This window comes from Dromaius novaehollandiae, chromosome 6 (assembly GCF_036370855.1).
Source record: "Dromaius novaehollandiae isolate bDroNov1 chromosome 6, bDroNov1.hap1, whole genome shotgun sequence".
NCBI classification, from domain to species: Eukaryota; Metazoa; Chordata; class Aves; order Casuariiformes; family Dromaiidae; genus Dromaius; species Dromaius novaehollandiae.
The window spans coordinates 49339371-49354503 of NC_088103.1; the positions used below are offsets into that span (position 1 = coordinate 49339371).

At 43.9% G+C, this 15133-nt stretch overlaps 1 protein-coding gene across 1 annotated transcript in view; it reads left to right on the forward strand.

Moving 5' to 3' along the window:
* Positions 1–15133, forward strand: part of INPP5A (inositol polyphosphate-5-phosphatase A) — a 235323-nt gene that overhangs the window by 143860 nt on the left and 76330 nt on the right. Inside the window, 1 exon segment of the mRNA XM_064514432.1 lies at positions 5740–5859. Coding sequence (XP_064370502.1) covers positions 5740–5859 — 120 coding nt within the window.

Below are 15133 nucleotides of genomic sequence, written 5' to 3' on the forward strand. Positions count from 1 at the left end.
CGCATCCCCCTGCTAGTGCGGGTGTTTCTTCGCTGCTGCACACGTTGCAGGTGCCCCTCGTCCCCCTTGGGACCGTTTTTCCCCTTTAGTCATGGTTTTGATACGTGCTGCTTATTCGTATTGTAGTCACATAAATGGGTGTAAATATCCAACATTTTTCCATTCTTCCTGTGGTCATTTCACAAGTCAAGACTTTGATGTTGAAGTCTGATAGTTGTTCACACAGGCTCCCTTTTGAGTGCAGTACAGCGTTCTTGCTCGTTTGCATAAGCACATTTATTCTATTAAGCAAAGAATTTTGTGACTAATAAACGAGCAGCAGGTTTTCTCCTTTTACAGGCTTCATTTTGAAGTCAGGCAGGCAGCTGTAGGTTAATTTAGATTCTTGTTAGCCTTTCCAGATCCGTATGACGTGGCATGTCATTCCAGCAGGACAGGTCTGCAGAAGTGGGTACTGAGCACCAAAAATTAGTTGCTAATCTGCCCTCTCATATCATGAGAGCTCTCCTATCCTCTTGGTTTTCCTATTTGCAGAAAAAAATAATTTGGATTTGATTTTATGCCCTTCCAAGGAAAAAAAGTATTTTTCAAGGATAGATCTAGAGGAGATGTGTTCTTGCAGGTGGGCATTAGAAGGGGTGGTTCCTGGAAGGAGCAGTCTGCAGCTAGATGTTCTCATCAGTTAATACATCGTGCTGACGTTTCGTGAGGGTATGCCGAGAAAAGTGAGGAGGCTCACGGCATCTCCTGGTCTGTAGAGAGGAGCCTGTGGTGGTGGTTTTGTACCGGGAATGGTGCATGACTATGATCCGGATGGTCCAGCAGTGTCTCAGATGCTTCTCAGAAGGGTTGAGGAGTCGAGTTACTGTGAACAATTTCTAGACAATGAGAGCGAGTTCTTACAGAAAATACAAGGGTGTGGAAAATGCACCTAGTTAGATCAAAGTGCATAATGTGTCTGCTCATGATACGGTAAGTGTTTAATCCTATGTACATATACATATTTATGTGTGTGTTTTTATATATGTGTGTGTGTATATATATATGTATATATATTTATATATATATATATGTAAAAAGAAATAGGTCATTTAAACCCAGTAGTTTTGACAATGACTTATGTAGGATTTATATCCCAAAGTGGGTTTTTCAGTTTTATTTGCAGTGAACGCAATTCTGGCAGTTTTTGTAGTGATGGCTCCTGATCTGTACGTTTCTACGTGCTAATACTTCAGTAAAAATATATCCAGGAGAGCTGTTGTTAACACTTCTGTGTAAATCCTGTAAGGGAGCTACTAACCTTTTCCCTGCCTAGGAAAACACTGTTGTAGGATGTGTCCCATGCCAAAAACAGAGGGCTTCCCAAAAACAAGAAAGAAATGAGCTAACAGGATTTCAGAGGATTGTCCTCTTTTTACCCTCCTGGGGCACTCTGAAATTTCATTTTAAGAAAAACTAAAGAGAATTGCATATCTTTTTTTACTATTTTGAATATAATGATTTTTTTATTTATTTTTATTCCCATAGTTCTTGTGTTAATAGGTGCAAGGTAGTGCCCTGAAGAGATAACTAAGTACAATATACACGCATAGATTATATTTGCTGTAGATGACAGAGTAGAGAATACACTTGCAGAACATAGATATGGTCCCAGTCTGGGAACATGTGCAGGTATGTCAGAGATCAGAATCAGCAATGTTTTGATGCTTTAGAGAAAGTCGGATCGCAAGGTGAAACTCAGGGAAGTGCCAAGTGTTGTGCTTCCAAAGGAGATCTCAAAAGCACGGATACAACATTGGGAGCAACTGACTCATTACCCACACTGCAGAAATGAATCACGGGAGCCGAAATTGAATATGGTTCATTATTATCTTACCAAGATGCGTTAATAGATCCATCATGTGAAGGACATGAAGGGGGAGGCATGGTAATTATTCCATTCGGGGCTGGCGAGACCTTTGATAGATTGCTCTCTCCTGTTTTGAGTGCTGTGCAAGACAAGTTGGAGAAAGGACAAGGAGAATCAGGAACGACAGCAATATTTGAATCCCAGCTGAAAGGACTGGGCTTGCCACCGCTGGGACCCGACAGCAGTTTCAGATATATCGAGGGAGTTTGGGAAACGGGTGCTGACGAGTTGCGCTCCATCTCCCCTGAGCACATGGCGGAAGGAGATCATTTTTATTTGCAGGACAACAGATGAAATGATGAAAGTTTTAATTTAAGGACAGATAAGATTTTAAATGGAAGGTCCTTCATTAGCAAGTTTTAAAAACAGGCAGTTTTTAAGCACATAGGAGTGGATTATAGATACCTACACTGAGACATGAGTGACATTGTGACATGAGGTCTCCCAGTCCCGCGTTATCAGTTCTTCAGGAATTCTTTCTGTCCATCCTTCAGGCAGACAGGAATGGAAATCTCAAGCCATCATCTCCAAATTATGTTTTGCAGTTGTGTACTAATTATATACCTTAATACTTAGTATCTAATGTCTTAATAGTTAGTAGGGCTACTTTATCATTACTGTGAGTGCATTTATGCTATTGCCTTTAGCCAAATTTTTTTTTTTGAATATATATTTTTGGAATATATATTTTTTTGGAAGAGGCCTTCATGCTAGCTGCTTGGTGACCCACGTATCTTCATCATACGTTCGTTGTTTTTGGCTGCCCTTATTTGCTGCATCCAAGTCCGTTCCCTCACTCTGTCATGATTTGGGGAATCTTCCTGTGCACAGCTTGTGATTTTTGCCTGATATTGGTATCTGACAAAATCTATTCCCCCGTTTTTTGTGACAGACCGCAAACTCCTGTTGTCCTTCACACCCGTGCTGAGCTCTCGTGGGGGAAGTGTTTGTGCGTGGGGCTAGCAGTGCAAAGTCAGCATAGTTAGGCAGTTTGTTCAAATGCAAAATACTTCCGCTACCGTAGCGGAGAAAAGTGTTTTTCAAACCAGAAATCCTAGGCGAGGTAGCTCAGTTGTGCGGTGGGGCTGAGCTGTGGTTGACCTCGCAGCGGGGCCCGAAGACTGGATAAATAGGACTTTCGCTAGCAGTAAGGCCGAGGGGGAGGGAGGACACCGAGGAGATTCGGTGGATATTTGTGGAAGGAAGAGGCCTGAAATCCGCAGAGGACGCTGGGGTGAGCCCAGAAGGTGTTCGTCAGCCGTGAAGAAGCCGAAGCAGAAAAAGGAGAGCGTGTCTTTCACTGCTTTCTGTGGCGGTACCTCTGCGTTCAGCTTGTCCGCAGGTAAAGGGCGGTTGGGTTGGGAGCTCTCTGCAGGATTCATCCGCGTGCTTCCGCGCTTACGCTGGCGGCGTGAGCTGCTGAAAGCTGGTATATCCGCAGAACACAGCTCCTGGAAAAGCAGAGCCTAACTAACAGCGATGCTGTGGCATCAGCGTTGTTTAAGGGGGCCTCAGAGAGCAAGACGAAGAAGTCTCGTGTCCGTGCAGGGCGGCTGGCGGAGGTCCCTCGTCCAAAGCCGCCGAGGACAGGAGCAGCCCTGAGGACCTGGTCCGAGAGCACAGAGCAGCTCTGCCGTGATAAACCCCAGACTGCCCTAAAATGTCAGGAAGGCATGGGCTTTCCTTAGAGCTGTCACAGTCTCATTTTGCCTTTACTCTTCCCATAACTTTTTTATCACTAAGTGCTAGCTACCTTTGATCAGCCACAACCAAATTTCCCTGCATTTTTTCTAAGTATGAGAGTAAAGTGTTTTAAAAAGCCTAGTTTCTCCTAACAAAGGAATCCTCTAGGATGGACCTATCTTTATTCTGGTATGTAACTTGTATTTGTTTATCGTTTTCCAGAGTTTAAAGTTTTGAAAGTATCTCGATTGGGAAATATCATGCGGTTTAATTACCATCAATGTTCCAGGGACCTACCAAAAATATATTTTTTGAGAGACTAACCCTCAAAATAAGTTCAGCAGCTGTTCTGCAGCGCAGAACAGTATTGCGCATGTAGGAGTTGATGAGGCATGCTACTTTGCACTGCTGCAGGCACCTCCTTTCCAAAGCGTGCCATGGTCGATACCACCCCCAGAGGGGTTTTGAAGCTGGTAGGAAGCACCTTCCTTCCATCTCAGCGCAGGATGCAGGAGTTCCCGCACGCACGGGTGGGTGGGTGTCTTTTTGCTGGTGGTTTTTGTTTTGTGTCTGTAGGGAAAGTGTATTCCAAGTTTTCTGGTTTCGTTCTGACTCACCATGTCCCATCACCAGAAGAGCTTAATAGCAGAACAGGGAGAAGATGTAGCTTCTAAGAACGCAGGCTGGACCTCTAGGAAGCAAAGGGCTGCAAGCAGAGCAGGTATAAAATGCCAGATTAACAGCTGGATAGCCTTCTGTTAGCTTAATTACCGCAGTTAAGATGTGTCCTATGTGTGAGCAGTGGTAAACCAGAGCTCAGAGAGACAGCTCGCCTTCCAAGTGTCTCCTGGCTCGCTGGAGGTGACACTAGTGTGTGATTAACACAGGTGGGCATCATTGCAACAGCAAATTCCTCCTATGTGAAGATTTTCTGTCACAGTGCAAGTGGGAATATAAGAGGTGATTTAAGTTACAAGGATGTCGTGTAGAGTATAGTTCCGTACAGGTAAGGCCAGCAGTATTATTATTGTTAAAAATACTGTACTGACCAAGATCAGCTAAGTGCTGTGCTGTCTCGTACCAAATTCCAGTCCCTTTCTCAAAGAACTTACACTCTGATACTGAATGTAATGTAGTTATGAATAGCTGTCACGACAGATGGATAAGGAAATGGATGGACAGACAGTGACCATAGAAAGTCATGGAAAGCAGGGGGCAAGGGAAGGTGTTTCTATTTTACAGAGGATTCCAGTGTTTTCATAGTGGCTTCATTCCGATTAAGAATGAACTTCCAGAATATCCCCATTTCTCTTTTCCATCCATGCAAACCAAAATCCGTAAACTTTTCATGGAAGCAATATCCTTCTTTTCAAAAATCTTTGTGTCGTCTTCCCAACTGGAAGTAGTGTACGGATTGGCCACCGTGATCTTGGCATCCTCCACACAGGAGTTGCAGTGCTGTGATTTAGCCTCCAATGTCAGAACAATTCTGCTCTCAACGGCTTTTCGTTTTCTTTATTACAAAACCACAGTTCTGCTAGATAGTTAGCTACAGCTTATAAACTTAAAATATGAATTTCAGCTCACTCCTTATATTTGCTCATGAAATTAGAATTGATTGCAGAATGGCTGAGGCTGGCAGGACCTGGAGATGGTCTGGTCCCAGCCCCCTGCTCTGCCAGGGTCAGCTGGACCAGGCGGCCCAGGACCACACGTGTGTCCTCTCTGCCCATCTCTGCAGCCTCTCGAGGTCCCCCTGAATGGCAGCACAACCCTACAACAAGAACAAAAAAAAAGCTGGTTTTTTACACGTTCAGTTTTGTTGGCTTTAAACATTTTAGTGAGAGGGTACTGCTTGATTTCTATGAACTATAACTGGCGAAAAGCCTTTCGTTTTCATATAATGGATATTTTTAAGCAAAAGCCTAGGTGCATCCCTGTCTGTGGCTCCATTAGCATGAATTTGATGGTACTCTGATAATTTTCTGATGATGATAGCTTAATTTGCACAGTCTATGTGGGTAAATATAAAGGTAACATAAGAGAGAATGTATCAAGTGTTGTCATGTTGAATGCTTTGCTAAATGCAAAAAATGTTCTTTTCTTTTATCCTGAGTCATTTTATTTTTTTTCCTTTTTTGTCATAGTGCCTTTGACTTGGTAAACATTCATCTTTTCCATGATGCTTCCAATTTAATTGCTTGGGAAACAAGCCCATCGGTTTACTCAGGAATACGGCATAAGGCTCTTGGCTATGTACTTGATAGGTATGTATTAGCCTTTATTAGCCTCTCTCATTCTTCTGTGTTCCTAAGCAGTTTATAACAGATGTTTCAAGAGGCACACTCAAAAATGTGGAGATTTTTACTCTGTGATCTGAAAATGGTCATGCACAACATAGTTTTCATTAGAGTTTCCTGGATGGTGCTGATTGCAGATTGGTGAATGACACTTGCTCCTTTGAGATAAATTAATGAGACGGAGAATCTCTCTGAAGTCGTCAAAACTTGATGAGTAGAAAGCAGGTGTATGTTTAAAAATGCGTTAGCTAACGTCTTTTGAATCTGCATGGAGTCAAAAAGCTGCAATTCCAGTATGTTTTCAATTATAGAATAATAGAGTAATTGGGGTTGGGAGGGACCTCTGGAGGTCTCTTGTCCATCCCCTGCTCCGCGCAGGCCGACTTCAACGTCGGCTCAGTTGCTCGAGGCCACGTCCAGCCGAGCGGGGATGGCTCCAAGAACAGAGTTTGCAACGGGCAGCCCATGCCCATGTTTGACCACCCTCTTCGTGAGGTTTTTCCTCCTAAAATGCAGTTGGAATTTCCCTGCGTGCAGCTTGTGTCCGTTGCCCCTCACCTTTCGGCGTGCACTGCTGCAAGCCTGGCTCCGTCTTTTCCGTAACCACCCGTTAGACAAAGGCAGCAGTAAAATCCTCCCGTGGCCGTCTTGGCTGCAGACTGAATAAATCCAGCTCTTTCAGCTCCCCTCATAAGTCATGAGCTCCAGCCCCAAACATCAAACCCGTGGTGTTTTAATCTCGATACTAGCTGAGTGCACTAGGCAGCTAATCTTTTTAAAGCCACGGCACAGCATTTGTATGCAGTCATCGCTGTTATTAATAACATCACGGTCTATAACGGCGTTACGGAGCTGATTCATCTGATGGGTGGCACAATGCGAAGGATGCTGTATTCAGCGCTCCCCCAAATACCAACAATTTACGGCTCTCCTAATTAGCACTTACAAAGTCAGAAAAAAGACAGCTTTTCCTGGAGCAAGGAAAAATGATTTTTGCCTGGGCATATATGCATTGGTAAGACAGGCAGGTATTTCAGCAAAAGATGCTGCTTTTCCCACTGTGTATTAATAAGTGCCTTTCTCGTGCACCCCAGCAGAGGGCTGAGAAGGAATTTCTCCAAAATAGGCTTTTTAAAAAAAAAAAAAAAAAAAAAAAAAAACAACTTTGGGGAATGGTACGTGGACGAAGAGCAAAAATCCAGTATTTTTTCTCTCATTTCCCTTCTAAAAGCTATTCGGAGCACCAGAGAACACTGTGGCATTTGGAAGCTTTGTAAACGGGTGGGATGCAACGGCTTATAAACGTTCCCTTGCTCGGTGCGCAGAGCTGTGGTGAGGTCCGGACCAGCTCTCAGTGTAGTTGTAGGCAGATTTGTGTGTTTTGTCACATCCCGCAGCGCGGGAAGGCTCTGTTTGTGCTTTATTTTTACTTTGCTCCGTCGGTCTCCTCTCCTTTCCTTACGCTTTGCATGAGGGGATTTTGGCGAACCTGCGTAAGCCTTCTGCATTATTTATTGCGTACTTGTTTACAGCATGCAGTGTGCTTCATTAGCTCATTTTGGCTTTGGACCTCCCACGATGCCCTGGCAAGGGTAAGGTAATCAGACTGTAGTGTCGGTGTCAGCTGCGGGTCAGAGGTGTCACGACGGTATATCATTAAAACGTGACACCGCCAAAAACCGCCGCGACTGCCCTGTCCTCAGAAAGGGGACCCTTCCGTCCGAGGTGGCGCGCCGAGCCGCGGGCCCGCATTCACGCGGACGGCTCATTCGGAGGGAGCAGCCAGCCGCAGATCCGGACCTCCGCGGCGCGGCGACGGGCTGCCGGGCACAAAGCGGGGTTGTGCGGGAGCAGTGAATAATGGGAAGCCCCTTTCTGCGGCACCGCTAACCTTTTGGCAGCCACCAGCACACTCTATTCTGGTCGGCTGGTCGGGGAGGACAATGCGCTGGAGCCGGCTTTGAATGGACGCTGCCACCAACAGTGTCCCCATTCAGCGGCTTTTGGGAACCATCTTTGACCATTGTGCGCCGTCGCCTGCAGACAGCAGGGAAAGGGAAAGTGAGAGCAGCCGGGGGGGAAAGCACTTCTTTTCTTGGCTTTAATCTCCCTTTAAGGCTTCGTAGATCTACGTTTCCAGCTGAGCTACTGGAACTATGCAGTGTCATATAAATACAGGAGAGAGAGGTTTCAAGCTGAGCTTTTAAATCCCCTTATCTGCATGAACTAATAATGCAGATTTAGTGCTGTTAAAAACAGAGACTGATAAGTCTTTTCCTTTAAAGCCTTTAAACTGCTAAAGAGCATTTAACAGCAATGCAGTTCAGACCGCGCGAACAATGCCGAGAAGGAAAACAGTTTAATGAGCTCAACCTCCACGAACGAGGCAGAAACCCCTTCTCACAGTCGATTTAGGTCGCTGCGGGAGTAAGTGAAAGCGCAGTTCTGTTCCCTCCGCATCTTCGTAAACATGGATTAGGCGCAGCCTTTTCACGCAGGGTACAAGCCATCGCGGGAGCCTGAAATACAGAATAATAGAGCGTTTACAAGTAAAGCTCAAAGTAGTAAATGTAACTATTACATTCATCAGAGAAGTCGGCTTGCCAAAATTATTGTATTCCAAGGTTTTAACACACAGGCATGAAGCTGCTCAAATTCCCTAAATTACTGGGAAAGGGGTTGGGGGAGTGTTAAAAAAAGAAAAGAAAGGGAAAAAAAGTCAAGTGAATAATGATTTAAAGTTACCTTTAAAAGTTTTTTCTAGGTGATAGTATTAACAATCAGAGATACTTGGGGAGTGCAAAGGTTTATTCTTATAATGGCATCACGAAGTGATTTAGCTGTAATAAAATGCAAGAATGAAGAATACAGTCAAGCGGATGCTTTTCAAGACAGACGGGGGTATGTGCGGAGCCGGGTTGCTTTTAACATTTGCCCTTCAGCAACCGTGAAGGAAACGTGGTGTTATGCAGACCCTTTGAAGACTGCGAGAGTTGGAATTACGCTGGCTTTAAGCAAATGCTTGTTTGTATATTTACAAATGCATATCAAATGCATACATATAAAAGTGGTGTAGGTAATAACAGTGTTCAACACTAATGTGAATCCAAACTAAATTCCTAGGCGCCATCTACATTATTCCAGATAGACGCAAATAAAGTCAAAACTGAACTTGTTTAATAAATCAGAGTAAGAAGATCTGCTTTATATTTTGTGGGGAAAAAATTTCTCCCAGGCCCCTTTCGGACAGCACCTGCATCTTTGCAATTTCTAAAGTTGCAGGGTTCAAGTCATGTATGGCATTAAGACAGGAGATGCCGTTACTCTGCTGTAATTAGTGCTTGTGCATATGTCTTATTAATTAGTGTCATACTGGCACATCAGCCCTGTACTTCAGGCCCTTGCTGGGGAGAAGTGTCTCCTGAATTTAATGCCCTGGCCAGGGTTTGGGTAAGGACTACGGGATTGGGGCCTGTAAAAGTGTTAGAAGAGCGTCTGCTAAGAGCCGGCATGCCAGATATTAGCCCGATACCGTGGTTCTTGGTGTGCCAACTGCTGCAGCTTCCTGAAATTATCTAGAGCCTTCAGATCCGTAAAATGAACGTTGTTTTTTTTTTCCTTTTTTTCCTTTCTTTAAAGAAAGTGACAGTGCTCTTCTGTTTTCCTATTGAAACGTTCCCTGGCCTAGTTCAACAGAAACATTTTTACATTACAACTGTGAAATCTTGGCATAAAGCTCCCCTTTGTACCCTTCATTATTTTCTCACAAATATAGTCCATTGTCACATAGCTGAAGTTAATTTGATCAACATTGGGACATTTAACTTTTATGTCCGGTCAAAGGAGCTGTTTCATGCTCATTTTGGGTATTCAAAAGAAATGATTGCCAGAAAAATAATGTTACTATTAACAATTCAGAGCAATTAGTTTCCCAGGGAGAGGCGATGTGATGCACCGGCTCCACACAACTATTCTTTGTCATTTTATGGATGCTCATCAGTCAACTGTCACCTCTTCTCAAAGACCCCTCCAATCTAAATGTTTCTCTTTGGGCTTTTCCCAGAACTAGCAGCTGAATGAGCAAAAGAAAAGCCACTTAGTTTCTAGGCAAAGAAAAACTTCGCTCTAAAGATCTGGGTCGTTTGAGAAAAATTCTAGGAGTAGCCCACTTTTTTTTCCTGTTTGTTTGGGTTTTTTTTAATACATTTTTGGCAATGCTAATTTTAACATAAGTGAAAACTCTGCCTGCAATCATGCATCTTTGAGCGTTTAATGAAATTTGTACGTGTTCGAACAGCATGCACTCCCAGGGCAAACAAACCTCCTGTCCAAACGTCTTCTCACAAAGGTTTGAAACTCTAGATCGCATTCAAAAAGGCAGCTTTTCATGGAACGCCCTGCGGCTCAGCTCATTAATATTCAGTCATGCCCCCCCCCTTAAACTAAGGTTAAGTGCTCTCAAAATTAGTGTGTTTGTATAATATGCTCTTTAAAGAGTAAATCCAGCAAAATTATCTTGTTACTTTCAAGCTGTCAGATGAAGTCGAAGACGCCTTTTCCTTGCTCCCGGCTCAGGCTTTTGCAAGTTGGACACTGTTCTGAAAAATTTAACTCCTATGTCATTCCCCTTGAAACAAACATATTTTTCATTTAATTTAGTTGATATCTCCAGCAGAATAATAATTTTGTAATTCTGTATATTGTAATGGAAAACATGCATGTTTATAATTTTAAGGACAATAAATGTAATTGTATAATGAATGATGGCTATCGCTGATGGCCCTAGTCAGTGATTTGGCCCTCATTCTGTTATTTTCAGTGTTTCAGGCTTTTTTTTTCCCCTCTATTAATAACTGAGCAGGTTCTGGCATTTAGATTAATAGAAGGACTATTATGGCAATCCTTTGCAGCATTTATTATTTGTGTTATAAATAAATTTGCTCTCGATTCAAAGACAAATCTCTACAAACACAAGCGGGCTCGCAAGCAAATATCTAATTGGGGAAGAGGCAATCGAAAATCCAGAACTTTAACAACTTTCAGTTGCTTTAAAAAAAAATAAATGCCACTTCGATAGTGTGGATACACGAAATTACTCCTCACGTTGCCTGACTGATGTGAGCAGAATCGTGGCTTTTTCAGAAGAGATGGTAAAAAGAGAAGCTGCAAGGTTTTCCAGAGAGGTTTTGCCCTTTTTTCCCCCAAAGGCCGGCTCGCGATCGTACACGCGGATCACAGCACGGGGACTCCCGAGGTCTGCTCGTGGCCTGGGGCCGCTCTTGGTGGGACCCTGGGCGTCTTCCTCGTCCTGTGGAATGATTTTACTCGTTTTTATCCATTTTCCAATAATCAGTGCTCCTGGAGCCGCCTACGTTGGCTATGCGGTGTTTTTCTAATCGAATTTAACTGAGGTTGTAACTACAGGCTAGATTGGATGCAGCGGTAAAAGATAGCGCTCCCAAGGGAATTTGTGTAATTAAACACAGACAATTGAAGAAAAGGGGGAAGGGCTCTTAAAAAAAAAAAAAAAAATCTAAAATAATGGCTGCAAATAACTTGTTGCCCACTTGATTTTGCTCTGGAAATGCCTTCATGTAAGAATGTGGCAGAGTGCCCCACACTCACATTGAGTTATGTTTCTCTTTTTACTGTAATTTGTCCCTTAGAGATTTAGGGGCTAGATAAACAACAGTCATTAGTGTCCAGCTAAAGGTGACACTCACATCAGCATTCATTGTGGTTTGTGTCTTTTGAAATGTTATACTGTATAGCCATATAATCTTCCAAGATAGCTATGATTCAATTAAAAAGAATCCATATGGGCTGTTGATCCAATTTTTATTCATTTGCAGAGAAATGAAAATAAATTGCTATTGTGATTTTATTTACAAGCCACTTAATGCTTGCTGTAAAACGATGCTATGAGCTGATAGTTATAAAATGGAGAAATGGTTGCAAGAGCTCCATTCTGCTTCCATTTGAGTCTATGGGCACTAAGTGAATGACCATCTTTCAGTGTTTTTGCTCCCAAAGGCAGATAGTGTCCCTATAGGAGAGCGGTTTTGTCTTTTAGTCTTGTATTCTGTGTCCTGCAAAGACACCCACTCTACCCAACAGATAAATAGTGCAAGTTGCAGCATTTTTGCCCACGTGTCTGTGTGTCTGTATAGGTGGTAAAGCAGTCGTAGATGGACTTTGCAGAAGGTCTTCATGGACGGATGGGTAACTAGCTGTGACTACTTCACCTTTTGGAAAACTTCTTTATATTTCCTCCAGGCTCAGGGTATGGTTTAAGATGCAGCCGAGATGACCGAGTTTCTCACTGCTGCAAAGAAATGTTGTCACACTGTCCACGCGAGGCCACCAGCACTTTCTTTGTCCAAACATAATATTGGCAGCTTTAATATTTTAATTGGTGTGCTCTTTTGAAGGAGAGCTTTTTTCTTCTTCTCTTTAGCATTTCAAACATTTCTGTCTTTTCGCCCTTTGTTTCCTCTCTTAGCTAAATAGTCCACTCTGGTCCCCTTTTCAAAGGGATAAATGCGCACGCTAACAAGTAGTATGTAAAACTTGCTGTTGGTTGGCTTTTCTTAATGCCAAGCAGCTCATCTTCTTGAACCGTCTGTCGGCGAAGCCTTTCTGTGTCTCTAATAATTTGCATTACCTTTTTCTGAAAGTGGCTTTTTTTTGTGTTTTATTCAAAGTCTGGTCCCTCAGGCGAGCCCGTTCTAGCAGGGCACGGTGGGGTGGCATGGCTAGCACCCTGTCACTTGCTGGTGTCCCCTTTGCCACGTACTGCTGCAGGTGGTTTGAGGCGGGGAGGCTTCTGGTGCACATCTGCTTTGCTGCCCCAGATTTCCTAATCGCTCTGCCCCTGCTCCCATTGCCGAACTGTTGAGGCCCTACAGTGTCCCTGTTTGGAGCGTGTCTAGAACTGCCACAAGAAATCCTTCTCCCGGCTTTAACGGGTTAATGGACCAGCGTCCCACTGCAGTGCATCCCCCTCATTTTGTGGCTTGCTATTTGCATTTCTAACGCTAAGTGGTCCCGGGCTTTTGTTTTGCCCCACCACATCCCACCTTTGCAGAAAGGCAAGCGAGGATTGCTGCGTCTCGGTCTTCATGCAGACTGAGACGTGGTCGTTACCCGCTGTCCACTGATGCCCGGGTGTTACCGGCATTGAGGGGTTTCAGAAATTATGTGGAAGAATTTTAATCTTCCATGATAGAATAAAGAAAGATTCAAAAAGGTATGCAATTTCCCCAGTTTCTTCTTGTTTTCTTTTACATCGGATGAAGAGCAAGAAAATTTCTTTGTAACGTAACGCCAGTGCAATCGTATTGTATTCTCCTGTAGCAAAATTGACAAGTACTTACATCATTATACATGGCTGCTATTTCATTAGGCGAATGTCAGTGTCGGGTAAGATCATGGTTTTGTCAATATAATGAAAACACCAGTCAGGTGAGGAAAAAGTCACAGTTTTCCAGCTCTAAAAATTGATTTTTATTGCTCTTCTTGTAATCCTTTCTTTGGATTAAGTATTTATTATTGATGTGGTCTTTCTTTTAATCTTAATAGCTGCTGACATTATAATTAATTAAAAAATACAACATTTTTGCCCAAATGGCACTATATTGAAATTAAAAGCGAGCATTACATATTAGTTAAACAGCCCTGGCGAGTGTCTGCAGTGCTAAGATGATTGCCTGAGCGTCTTGACAATTCCCTTCATCTTGCTGTGCACCGCTTGACCTTTCGAGATGTTTTGGTGTTATTAATAGGTTTTAGCTATTATGTCAGAAGGAACAGGACACAAAAATATGATAAATTCTATCTTTTTAATGACAGTGTTACAACGCTTTAGGCATGCCGGTGAAAGCACTTGCATCATGTCTTTTTAGGCACACTTAGAGTGGCACCAGGTAGCTTTTCTTCAAAATTAATGCTTTTTTCTGAAATCTGTCTCTACACGTATACGAGAGAATGGAAAATCCTGCACAGCCAAGCTCTGGCCCTTCTGCAGAAGGGGAGGACTACTCCGAAGAGGTGGCAATGTGCCGTCGTTGGAAGCCATCTGTAACCGCTGGTGGAGAGCTTGAGGTTATTTACTGTGGGTCCCACTGAGCTGTCCTGAAGTTTTAGGTGTCCGAGATGATCTTTTTGGCTAAGACTAGGCGGTCGTGAGGGCGGGAATGACAGAAATCCAAGAGGCTGCACAGCAATCCTGTGTCTACTGCTTCTAAGCCAAAACTTGACGTTTTTAGTGTCTTGATCTTCAGTGTCTTCACGTGGCTGCGGTTGTAGGAGACGGGTTTCGCCGTAGTTGTTCCTTGACCTTCCACCAGAAGTCACTGCAGGAGTTGTTATTACTCCAGGCGTCGTGGCTCTCCGGAAGAGGAGCAAGCGCGTGTCGCGTTCCCAGTTATCCGCAGTCCACCCGCTGCTCTCGCGCACTCTTCACCTCCGCCGGCAGGATGGCCAAGGCCAAGGCACCTCCTGCCTTTGCAAGCGTCGCTCTTCGGGGTAGGATCCTCTCTCGTGCAGAATACGGGTTGAACGTGCCCTTTGCAGAACGCAGGCTTGAACTGTGAAGCTGCTCTGTGTAGGGTGTGAAGCTCCGCTTAGGTTAACGAGATTAACGGGGAAATGATGGTCGCGCCTAGACCGAGCTGTCATGTCTTCTCCACGTGGTTATGTCGGATTTTCAGACTCCTTGCGTTAGGCGCTGTCACATTTTCGGTGCAAAAGCAGCTTTTGTGCTTTTAATTCCTTTGCATGGATGATGCACAAAAATAGAGATTGTGCAAATTGCTCACCCCAAATTGGCACAAGTGATAGGGAAGCACTCATATTACTTAGCATTTAGCTTAAGCATGTGCAGTTATAAAATGTGCTCGCTGAATAAAATATGGTTTGACCTTTGGATTGTTTCTTCCCCGGCAACGTGGCAGTGTCCCTCCTTCCCCTCCATCCACCCTGCTCGGCGGGGCCGCAAGCATTTCGTTTTGTTATATTATCGTTGTGTTTTTTTAAAAAAAAACCCCAAGTCGCTCTTCTCGGCGGTGTCAGGTTGGGATGAATTGGCCGGGGAAGCGTGTTTATAGACTGTGTGAAGAACTTTGTCTTTGTGTGGGAACGGCGGTGACACTGGTACGGTTGGCCTGAATGAACTGCGGTGACGCGGCTAAGACGGCGTCCCGCTGAGCGCCGCCGCGGCCTTTCTCAGACCTCCCACTTC